General features: G+C 35.4%; 1 protein-coding gene across 6 annotated transcripts in view; it reads right to left on the reverse strand.

Annotated features, from left to right (window-relative positions):
- The window catches only part of LOC150087215 (tyrosine-protein phosphatase Lar-like), a 1652393-nt gene that overhangs the window by 309865 nt on the left and 1329808 nt on the right, over positions 1-12720 (reverse strand). For all 6 annotated transcript variants that reach the window (XM_090371077.1, XM_090371082.1, XM_090371081.1 and 3 more), the window contains one exon: positions 6834-7016. In XM_090371077.1, the coding sequence (XP_090227203.1) occupies positions 6834-7016 (183 nt within the window). The remainder of the gene's footprint in view (positions 1-6833; positions 7017-12720) is intronic.

A 12720-nucleotide genomic window follows, 5' to 3' on the forward strand; every position in this document is an offset into this window, starting at 1 on the left:
GCCTTTCTAAGATCCAAGTATATAATATCAAAGTTATTCCCTGCATCCAGTTCTTTTGTGACTGCATCATAGTATCCAATCAAATTGGTCAGGCAAGACTTTCCCTTAACAAAACCATGCTGTGTCCGAGTTATAACTGAAGTCTTGTCTAGATGATCCTGCAATGCTTCTTTAACCAGTGCCTCCATTAATTTTCCTGGAACAGAAGTTAAACTCACAGGTCTATAATTACTTGTGTCAGCCATTCATCCTCCTTTGTGAATTGGGGTCACATTTGCAAATCTCCAGTCTATGCGTTCCACACCTGAGTCCAAGGAAGCTCTCATAATTATGGCTAAGGGTTTGCTTACTTCCTTTGCTGCCTCCTTTAATATAACTGGATAGACCCCATCCACCCCAAGTGCCTTTCTTGTATTTATCTTGAACAATTTCTCCTCCACTTTACTCTCAGTTATTACAAGATTCTCTAGCTTACTGCCAGAGTTGAATACACCTCTGGCATTCCCCTCGCTGAATAACTCCTCATGTGTGAATGTCAATGCAAAATATTCATTTAGTTTGTTAGCTACCTGAGCACGATCATCAACAGTTGACCCATCGATATCAAGTGGACCAATCTGATTCATCCCCTTCTGTCTAGAGTTTACATAAGTAAAGAACTCTTTGCTGTTTTTCTTTGCATCCCTTGCCAAAGATTTCTCGTAATCTGCCTTCGCCTGCCTAACCTCCTTTGTTACTTGGTTAAAGATCAACTTGTATCTATCATAGGCTTCTGAGTTATGTGTTAATTTGTATGTATTTCATGCATTTTTCTTCTCTGCCATATGTCTCATTAGTTCATCTGACATCCACTTAAGGCCTAAACCTTGAACAATATTTCTTAGTTGGTATGTAAAGCCTAGTAGCTTCCATGATAAGTTCTTTGAATGCTTCCCATTTTGAATTTGCTGTTGGTACCATCATCAGTTGGTCCCACTGTATAGAATTTAAATACTGTCTCAGTCCATCGTAGCTGCCTTTACGAAAGCAATAACCCTTCCCTTTACCCCTAATGGTAGTTACCTCTTTGAGTAAATCCCACTTCAGCACACTGTGATCACTGCCACCTAGTGGTTCATTTGCCTGCAGATTCTTAATGCATGAAGAATCACTACTGATAATCAAATCAAGATTATTACTCCCTCTTCACACGACAGGCTGCACTTCCTTGGATTTTACGTATTTCTTAACTAACAGCATAACCCCTCCACCCTTTCTATCCTCTCTATCCTCTCTATCCTTCCTGTACAGATTGTACTCTCGAAATTCCAGTTCTGCATTCCTTATATCTGTGTGACACCACGTCTCTGATATCCCAACAATATCTGCCTTTGATATTTTGACAAACATGTCAAATTGATCAAATTTATTTACTGAACTCCTAACATTCGGTACACCAAGTATACATGCACCTGTTCCTATTCTTAGCTACCCTAACCCAACCCATATGTTTACTTGTACCACAATGACTCCCAGCAGTCTCTGAAATCCCCTGCATCCTTTTTTCCAGGCTGCTGGTCATTCCAACAGAAGCAGTGCAAGAATCACTTTCACCTCTGCCACCGGCTACTGTTAATCTATTAGTCCGTGTATCTCCCCAAGCTAGCAGTTTTCCGACCCACCTAAAACTGCCTCGATAGCATCAGCAAATATTCTTGCACCCTTTCTATTTAAGTGTATCCTTTCCCTGTAGAAGCAGTCTCTCCTATTTACAAGCACAGACCAGGCTGAGAAAAATTCTATCCCTTGAGCCTTGCCCAATCTCTCCAGGGCTGGATTGATCGATAAGGCTCTCTCATCGTATACTCCCTCCTATCGTGTCTGGGCAGAATTGCAGACACTTTCAAGTCAACTCTTAATTCATGGCTTTTTTTCAAAAGTGACCTGTTAAGTAATTCCGCTGGTCTACTCTTGTATGAAGGACAAGATTCCCCTAATGTTTGCTGCATGTCTCTATGAATTTCTTTTGCTGACATTTCCTTTAAATGTAGGTTCACATTAATTGCATGGTGCTTGATTCAATCAATGATTGGCATCTTCATTCACCTACTGCATTTCAATGCCCTCTATAAAGGAGAATTAATCACAAAACTGAAATTTTCTGTGAATACACAAGAAGAGTCACAGCACAGATTGGCAATAATGTCTTTTCCAAAAACTTTTGCTTCTTATATTGGGCTAAAAACTTTATGGCCTATCCCCCATATAAGGTGCAAGGACTTCTGGTTTACTTGAATTTTGATGTTATTACCTTGCGTCCTGTTTGGTGTCAAGATTTGAAAATTTGATGACAGTTTGAATAAATTCAAAGGTCAACTGGATAGTTACCTATGTGAGGAGGGAAGCACATAATTTGCATTTTCTTATCTATTTATTTATTATTTTTTTTTTGTCAGCCAGTGTGGTAAAAACCTGGGCTTCCTTACACTATATAGCTATTGCTATAAAATGCAATCACTGTTATGCAAAGCCAGGAATAACTATTAATGAATTAAATATCAATGCTGGGAATAAAGTAAAATAAAAGGGACCATCACAATAAACTTCATCAGGGGATAACACCTATGATGATCCAATGCGGCCCTTAATGTTTTGTTCATGTCTGTCAGTATAAGCAGATCAAAATAGAAAAGTAGGAATACAAAACTCTCAAGCATTTAGAGTATGCACTGGAAAAAATGGTGGTCCCACTGCTATGGACTGCATGTTAATATAATGATGTGTATGATATACTGAAATGTATGTCGCAAACTAAATCACTAATTATGAATTATATTTGATGTAAAGAAGTGTGCAACCAAAATACAAAATTTTAAATATTAAAATATAAAATATTAAAATTTCACTATACTATTATAATGAAATTAAAAAATTTTTTTAAGAGCTGTGCATTCAGCCAAAGAAGACAGTAGTGTAAAGGATAGTATATGTGTACAATGTATAGAGAGGAAAAAAGTGACCACCAGTCAACACAAAGAATAGAATAAAACAGAATAGAGGCAATAATTCTAAATATGACAGATAGGGCCGACTGGGCTAGTCAGGTGGGTAAAGTGCCTGCCTGGCAACCCTAAGGTCGAGGGTTTGAATCCTGCCTCGGGCTTGGATCAGAGTAAAATGCATAAACTTTGGGATGTGCATTATGGTCACAGAAGCCGATATGCCAACAACTAAAAAAAAAAAAAAAAAAAAAGACAGATAGGTAGAAGTAAACTGCTCAAAATTTGCAAAACTTTGGAATTTTGGGATCATAAAGCTCATCCTCTATAGGGAGTCCCTAATATTGGTAGAGGAATATGTTAGTAGGAAGAAAGGTGTATACAGTGTATAGTATATGATAGAGGGAGTGAAATCAACTTGATGATGGGAGAGGCAAAGACAGTAATGCAACAATTAAAAGTAGAAGAGAGTAAAAGGTTGAAAGAATGCTGAACAAAAATTAAAAATAGTACACTAAATTAATATAATAAGTGTAGTAATAATACTATGCATCAGTTATGTTATGAAGCCAGCTTTAATTATATATATATTGCAATATTGAGCTTATGGTATATGTATTTTGTATCTCCTACCAAGTTTACATTCTATGTATTATATATCTTATGAAGTGTAAGTTATATGTACAAGTTACATTATATGGTATACCATTACATTTGTTAGTTCTAAGTAATTATAATAGATAATAAATTTATCTAATTAATGCCAACCTACATGTTTCAAACTTTTGTGTTACCTATTTGCCAAAATTAAAACACCAGAATTCCCCTACCATACACTCAATACTATAACAATACTAACAATGGTGGCAAAATTTTAATGTTCTTAACAATAAAAAACAATGGCAGCAGAAGTTGAATGTGGTTCCATAAGCAATTATAAACAACAAGCAACAAATTCCCAATGTAATCAGAGAATCACAAATAACGGCACTTCATTATACTGTTACGCTTGAAAGTTATAAGTTAATTATAACATTAAAACTTTCCAACTAAGACCAAACCTATGCCCTTCAAACTTTTTAGCTACCTATTTACCACAATTAAAATAACAGAATTCCTCTACCACTCACTCAATAATACTATAAAAATGGCAGCAAAATTTGAAGACACAATAGTTCTACATATATTAAGTAGTAACCTACAATTAATCTGTAGCTAAATTAAAAAAATAAACTAATTTAAAATAACAATTAGGTCAATAAAATGGAAAAAATTTCAAAAACTTATCTGTTCCTGGGAGCTAAAAATTCTCTGACTAGCATGCGAATGTGTTCATAGTCTACTATTTATACAGTTGACTCCATAATTCATACCAGTGAACTTATAATCAACTATGGGATGTTTCAGTTAAAATAAAACAATTATGTAGTTAAATTTTTGCTAATTTATCTACAACCTATAATTTTTTGCTGTTGTACAGTTGTTATGCGGACAACTGTACAACAGCAAACAAAATAACAGAATTCCTCTACTTTCTATCTTCAATCTACTTTTGCACATTCAGTGTGGAAACATATCTTAATTGACATTGCTTTCTATTTCATATTAGGTATATGGCTGTTTGTAGTTAGACTATATGTCACTTCTTATTTCCAAATTTTAATTGAATTAATATTCTGCATCAATATACTCTGGCATTGCTAATTTACTTTCAATTTCTAAATTCAACTGACATTTTTCTTCATTGATGAGCATCATTTTGGCATGTCTAATTATACTGGGTGTTTCAAAAATGATGGTCAGTACATAGCTCTTGCAGAGCAACCCTCCTTGTCAAAAATTCCTGGATTTTGTTCTATTCTTTCTAATACCATTTCCTCAACATCAGGTGTTATGCTTCTGAGCCTACCAGCTTGTACTCCATGTGCAAAGTGCTCATGTTCTCAAAGCTGTTGATGTACCCAATGAATGTGCACCTGTTGGGTGCCTTCGGCAGGGGAAATGCTTCTTGGCACAAACGTGCAGCCTCGAGTGCAATGTAGTTGGCCTTACAATACATAAAGGGCACGTCTGCATACTCTTTGTTGCTGTAACCTCTTTTCACGTTGACTATTCTTTAACAAGTACTAGTATGCCTGCTATGTCTCAGAGCATTGAGAGAGGAAAAAGGAGAGAATGAGCATAACATAACTTAAACAAACAAGTCAGTGGTGGATCCCAACTAAAAATGTGAAATTTCTCGAAAATGATTCACTTAAGGACCCATGTTTACTAGGCTTTTTTTGCATATTGTAGTCCGTACAGTTCACCTTTAAATTATTGACCATCACATTTGAAACACCCTGTATATGAACTTTATGGTGTATATTTATTTAATTTAATCTTGCCAAAATATATTTTTCAAATTTATTCCTATCAGGGCCTGTATATTATAAACTAATAGATGGTGTTAATTTCACATTAAATCTTTTCTCAGCTAGGGCTCTCACTTGTAGGTTGGGCACTTGCAATCCTAGCTTGCAGGAGCAATTTAATGATTCTTTCCTTCACTTTTTTTTTAGCTTTGCATACTTTTCAGCCAAATGACATATTAAGTTACCCAAGGGGGTTTCTTTAACATTCTTTCTCTCCTCCACTCTCTTCTCTTCCACTTTTAATTGTTTTATTATTGTCTTTCAACCTCCCCATCCTCAAGTCGATTCCACTCCCTATACCATATACATACACTGTGTATCTACCTTTCTTCCTACTAACATTCTCTTTTACCAATGACAGGGCCTCCCATAGGAGGATGAGCTTTATGACCATAAAATGCCTCAGTTTTTAAACTTTTCAGCAGCATACTGTTATCTGTCATATTTAGCATTATTGCGACTATTCTCTGCCATCTTTATCACTGACTGGTAGTCACTTTTTACCTCTCCATACATTATACATTTATAATGTATGGAGAGGTAAAAACACTGGTACGTCACAATACTGTCTTCTTTGGCTGGATGTACATCTCTTAAAATTTTTTTCCTAAAAAATCAAAAACATTTTCAAAATTTCTTAAAAATTCTTTGTGCATTTTTTTTAAATTAAAAATTTCACTATAATAATATTTTGGCTATACACTTCATTACTCCAAATATAATTCATAATTAGTAATTTAGTTTGCAATATACATTTTAGTATATCTATTAATATATTAACATGCAGTCCATAGTGTAAGGATCACCATTTTTGCCAATACGAAGTCTAAATGCATAAAAATTTTGTATTCCTCCTTTTCTATTTTAATCTTCTCCCACTGATAGAGATGTAAGAAATGTTAGGGTTCAGTGGGTCATCATAATTGTTATCCCCTGATGAAGTTTCCTATGATGATCCATTTTATCCTACTTTATTCCCAGCACTGATATTTAATATTTACATCATTGATGTTAATATTTAATATTAACATCAATATTTTAGGATTTTTATCCCTGGCTTTGCATAAGAGTGATTTCTAATTATTTGCCACATATTTGCAGAACTTACAGAATTTACTGGTACTTCAATGCTGGTAATCAGTATTGTTTATTATACTATATACATAAAAATTAAAAATTATCATATTGAAATATATTATATTATTACACCGTTCACATTTTTCACATTCTTTTTTTCTTATACTTCTCCTTTCCTTTCCCTTGTCCTTTTAGGTTGATGTCCTGCACAATGAAAACTCCAGTTTAATATTTTGGCATTAAAATTTTGTTTATATTATTATACTTTTACTAAAGCTCTTCTTTAGCAGCTTAGTGCTTGAAGGTATTTGTAAAACAATTATGTTAGATAAAGGATTACATATTTTAAAAACTACAGAATAACCTTTTGAGGTGTGTCCACTACAGCTCTCACAAATATATTATAGTGCTGACCATGCTGTAATCGCTTATTAAGAAAACCATGATACATTTTTCCATCACCTAGAGGAAATGTTTCTGGCATAGACCTGTGTTGAAATTTTGCTGCTATATAAGGTCCTGTCTGGTCCAGTGGTGTAGCTGTTAACTGAAAAACAGAAAAAAAACAAAAAAACTTCATTTTTTATTTTAAAATTAATGATTTAAAATTTCAGAAATCAAATTGTATAGATAGCACTGTGAAGGAAAAATCAGGCACTCAAAAAATTAACTCACAGGACTGATGAAAGGTTCTTTACCAACAACAGGCTTAAACCGATCAAGTTCACCCATTAGCGTTTCTTACTGGAGTTAGTATTAGCATTAATCAAGCAATAAGATTCAGGGAAGGGAATTTATTGTGAGACAGCCAAATAAAAAGAAAAAAGGAAAGGGATGAATCACATTTGTTCACCGAAAATGAATGCATAGCTGTTGATCCTGTTCAGGTTATTGATAAACTGAATAGATATTTTTCATCGACATGCACAGAGGAGGAATATTTTAGGTATGGGGATGCCAGAAATATATCAAATTATAATGGGGAGCTCGATGATTTTGTGGTAAATGAGAGGATGGAAAAAAAATTGTTGAAACTGAAAGTGTTGATTTTTTTTTTTTTTTTTTTGATTTGGTAGTTGGCGCATCGGCTTCTGTGGCCATATTGCACCTCCCAAGGTTTTTGCAGTACTTTGATCCAAGCCCGAGGCGGGAATCGAACCCGCGACCTTTGGGTTGCCGGGCAGGTACTTTACGAAAGTGTTGAAACTTAGCTATAATTATGAGAGCATCCATAGATTCAGGGGAGGTTCTCCCCACTAGAGGCATGCAGATGTTTCCCCAATTCAAATAGTGGGATCAAAGGGCAAAGTGATTAATTACAGAAATGTAATCTTGACTTCTGTTCCAGAGAAGTAATGCAGGACCACTTAGAGAGGAATGCAGTTATATGGCAGTCACAACACGGATTTGTTAAGAGAAGGAACTTCTCTTAACAAATCTTAACAAATTCCACACAGAAGACTGTTGTACAAATTTTAGCAGTGCGGAATTAGGGGCAAGTTACTTCTATGGATAAAGAGATGGTTGAGTGGGAAAAAAACAATGGTTATTGATGGGTTCTGCTGTTCTTGGACTAATGTTATTAGTGCTAGGTTCATGGTTGCTTTCAATATTTAAGCCACCAAGGTGGTAAATGACAGTAAATAGGGAGTGCTACTGAAAAAAGATTTAGAAACATTTGGCAGATGGGCTGAGAAGTGGTAATTTAAATTTAACATTCACAAATGAAAGGTATTGTAGTAGATGGGTAGCAGTAATCACAGAGTAGTAGTAGTGGCATGTGATGCAAGAAAGCAAGTGTATGAGCTTATGCAGCATCAGCCAAAAAAAAAAAAAAAAAAAAAAAAATCACACCATTCCCTCCAAATGCCTGTTCAGTTCCTCCTTAAATTTATTCAACCTATCAACTTCCACAACGACAGATGGAAGTTTGTTCCAGCAATTAACCACCCGCTGGCTAAAGGCAAATTTCCGCACATCTATTCTACATCTGTCTTTTCTTAATTTGAATTTATGCCCCCTTAGGTTCGTAATCTGAACAAGTGGAAGGATCAGGTTAGAATTCAGCGTGCTCAACCCATTCAAGGCCTTATACACTTCAATCAGATCACCGCGCAGGAAGCTAGTCTCCAGCCACTGCAATTTGCAGAACTTAAGCCTCTCTTGGTAAGAGGATCCCTTCATTCCCCTCACCAATCTTGTTGCCCTTCTCTGTACACGCTCAAGTAAATCTACATCCTTCCTAAAATGAGGCCTCCACACCTGTACGCAGTATTCAAGGCGTGGCCTGACCATTGCCTTATACAGAGGGACAATCACCTCCTTCTCCCTGCTAGCAAAATTCCTATATATCATTGACAAAACCCCATGACCTGCCCTGGCAGCCTGTCTGCATTGCATTGCACAGAAAACTTCATATCTGACTGCACAATTACTCCCAGGTCTTTTTCATTTTCTACCACTTTAAGTGTATTACCACACAGTTGGTACATTTCTCTGGGGTTACTTCTACCCATATGCAGTACTTTGCATTTTTCAAGGTTAAACTTCAGTTGCCACTTCTTAGCCCATCTGCCCAAATTATCTAGATACTGTTGCAGTAGCACACTGCCATTACTGTCATTAACAACCCTGCCAACCTTTGTATCATCTGCAAACTTCGACATTAAGCCTGATATACCTTCATCAATATCATTGATAAATATGCAAAACAACAGTGGACCTAACACCGAACCCTGTGGGACGCCACTAATAACATTAGTCCATGAAGAGCAACACCCATTGATTACCACCCTCTGTCTTCTCCCACTTAACCATCCTTTTATCCATTGTAGCAACTTACCCTTAATACCATTCTGCTCCAATTTGTACAATAGTCTTCCATGCACCACAGTGTCAAAAGCTTTCCTGAAATCCAAATATATGATATCAAAATTATTTTTTGCATCCAGTTCCTTTGTAACCAAAGGAACATACCAACTGTGTGATACTACACTCAAGGTAGTGAATAACGAAAACGACTTGGGATAATTGTACAGTCAGACAAGAAGTGGCCTCAACTGTGAAGACAGACTGCTAGGACAGCTCGTGGGATTTTGTCAATGATATACAAGAAATTTTCCAGAAGACACAAAGAGGAGATTATACGCTTGTATAGGGCAATGGTCATGACATGCCATGGGTACTGCCTACAGGTCTGGAAGCCTCATTTTAGAAGGATGTAAATCTTGGAACAAGTGTAAAAACAAGGGCAACGAGATCAGTGAAGGAATAAAGGGTACTCCTGGCAAAAAAAAGCTTTGGTTTTGCAAACTGCAGCATTTGAAGGCTAGGCACCTATGAGAAGATCTTATTGAGGTATTTAAGGTTTTGAATGGATTGAGTAAGCTAAATGCTGGTGTAATCCTTCCTTTTGCTCAGACAACACATTGAGAGGTCATAAATTTAAACTGAGGATGGATGATTGCAGGATATATGACCAGAAATTTTTTCAGGCAGCGGGTAATTGATTGCTGGAACAACCTTCTATCTGGCTTTGTGGAAGTGGATAGTTTGGATAAATTTAAGAACAAAAAAGAAATTATTAGAGATTTTTTTTTGGTGATTCTGTATAAGTTCCTTGCATGATTTTCCACTAATACTAAACAGCACACATAGACCTTACGGTTATCTGAGTTGTTATGCATGTCTGGAAGTAAACATTTTATTTCTGGGAACACATTTTATCAAATCCTTTTTGGGAATGCATTGTGTTCGTAAATCGCAAGATTATTGCAAAATTAAATGGACAAAATTACAAATGTAGTGTTTGGTGATGAATTTTTCTGTGTATACAGTTCCACTGAAGAAGAAGAATAATAAGGGGAAAAAAACACCACTGCTCTTTAATATGATAGAAAGAGCAGTAGAAACTAATGAGAAAAACTAGCAATTGGCAGAGATTTGAATAGCAGGTTAGCAAATGACGATTACATCATTAGTAATATATTTTATGAAAATCTGGAGAAAGGTAAACCTAAAAGTTAAGGCAAAAGGTTACTAGAATTTTGCATGAGCTATGCATTCTTAACTACAAACACATTATTTTAGAATAAAGACAGCCACATATTTGTGTAGATGCGGCATAATCAAACTAAAATAAAAGTATAATTGACTATGTCATCACAAAAGGGATCTTAAAAATAACTAGATGAAGATAGAATAGTATATTGAGGATTTGGGAATGGAAATGACCATCATCTTGCACCCGGGAAAGTTAAAAAGGTTAATTACTAAAATAAAAGGAGTAAAAAATATACTGAAATAGAAAAAAATTGTGAGGCTCACACAGATTTGTCAACTATTAAACAGAGAAATCCCTTGTAATTACTGCAACAGTATCCACTAACTTGATAAATGGCAAAATGGTTCATTAAACTAAGAAAATATAAAATATAATAATCATTTATTAAAATAACATAAAATAAAAAGTACAGTTGCATCTAATTAACAACAGTTTATTTAACATTTTAGAGTAATGATACTTGAAAATATTCAGTTTGTAACATCTGTCTACTTATAATGACCCACTGAAATAATTTCCAGAAATATTAAATAACACACCACCAAACAGCAGTGCTCTAAGCTGAGTAAAAATAAACCATTGTTGTGATGTTTATTGCAAAATCAAAGCATCATTTAGTAAGAGAAGGTATTACTATGTTATTTCTTCTTGTTCTGTGTTTACTTGATTATTTTATTGACTTTGCTTTAACTATCCAATTTTGGACCCATTAAAAACAAAACAAAAGAAAGGTGTGAAATCCTCACGAAAAGAAGATACAGCAGGAAGGAAGTTAAGACATCAAATAATGTGCCTGGAGAAATAATAGACTAAATAGAGCTTGAAGAAAACTATTATCTGATTATTCAAAATTATCTTGGATTGAGAGAGCCAGTACATAACATACATAGAAACATAGTAGAGATTGCAAAGTCTGGCTTGAATAATATGTTGAGGAGGCTGATATGGCCATTTACTCAAATTGCATGGTAAAGGTACACTAGTGAAAAACTTGAAGAACAAAAAATGCAAGAAAAGAGTGTAGAAATACTAATACTGAAGCCAAAATTTTACACATTTAGAAACTAAAGTGGTTATCTTTGCTAAGAAAGATGAATATACACAAAGGAGCAGCTGAATTAACAGGAACATAAAAAAAGCTAACAAATGTTACCAGCTATTGTGCGAAGGGAAGAAGAAGAAGAATAAGAAGAGTAGGTATATCTAAAAATTAGACAATGTAAATGGCCTCATTCACCTTTAACTAAGATAATAAAAACCTGTTTTCTTTTTTATTCTAAAATTTTCCTTTATTAAATGGTTATAGGCCTAATGGGATGGCTCCACGTTAGATAAACCAACAATGCATATTGTTTCATTCTTTTCTCATTATTACACTGTGACTCACATCTGGTGAGTATGGACTTGGCACACCCAGGGTTCCGAATATCATCCAGGGAGCCGAATATCATCATTCTTCTCTTTCTTGGTGATTCCCATCTACTTTTCTCTCTCAGGGTAACTCGGAAATTTTTTTTTTTTGGCTGGTGCAGTATAAGCCTCAAGCTTCATTGCACTATGTGGCTAGTAATAATAATAATAATAATAATGTTATTTTTTTTATTTTTTTTTTTTTATGTGAACCCCAAACACAATAGGTATTAGAACCTATAGTACTTAGTACCGTGCTTGGGTTGGAGATTGAGAATTGTTGACATTGGACTTGAACTTCTGTAGGTTGTAATTTTCAGGAAATACGTATGAAGTTGTTCCAGAAAACGGCAGTTGAATGAATAAATGAGGAAGATGAAAAGTTGGTTCTGTGGGTTTGAGGTTGGACAGTAAACGGATGTTGGCTGGTGGCGGCACGTGTTCAGACTGTTTTGAAAGAGAGAGCGGGAATTATAGAAGCCAATTCAGAAGAACAGTGCCCATGGAAGTATCTGTAGAAGAGGCATGCAGCAGAAACAGTGCGTCTATGAGATAGCGAGTGGAGAGACTCTGTTAGAGATGAATCATTAATTAACCTAACTGCCCTCTTCTGAATGGAATCAAGAAGCCTGAGAGAGGTTTTGGGGGCACCACCCCAGATGTGGGAACAATATTCCATGGCAGGGTGGATTTGCGATTTATACAGAGTGAGCAGCTGTTTGGAAGAAAAGTAACGCCGAGAGCGAAAGAGAAAACCAAGTTTTTTAGATGCAGAGGA

The sequence above is a fragment of the Mastigoproctus giganteus genome, chromosome 4, assembly GCF_048544385.1.
Source record: "Mastigoproctus giganteus isolate SK-2022 chromosome 4, ASM4854438v1, whole genome shotgun sequence".
Classification (NCBI taxonomy): Eukaryota; Metazoa; Arthropoda; class Arachnida; order Uropygi; family Thelyphonidae; genus Mastigoproctus; species Mastigoproctus giganteus.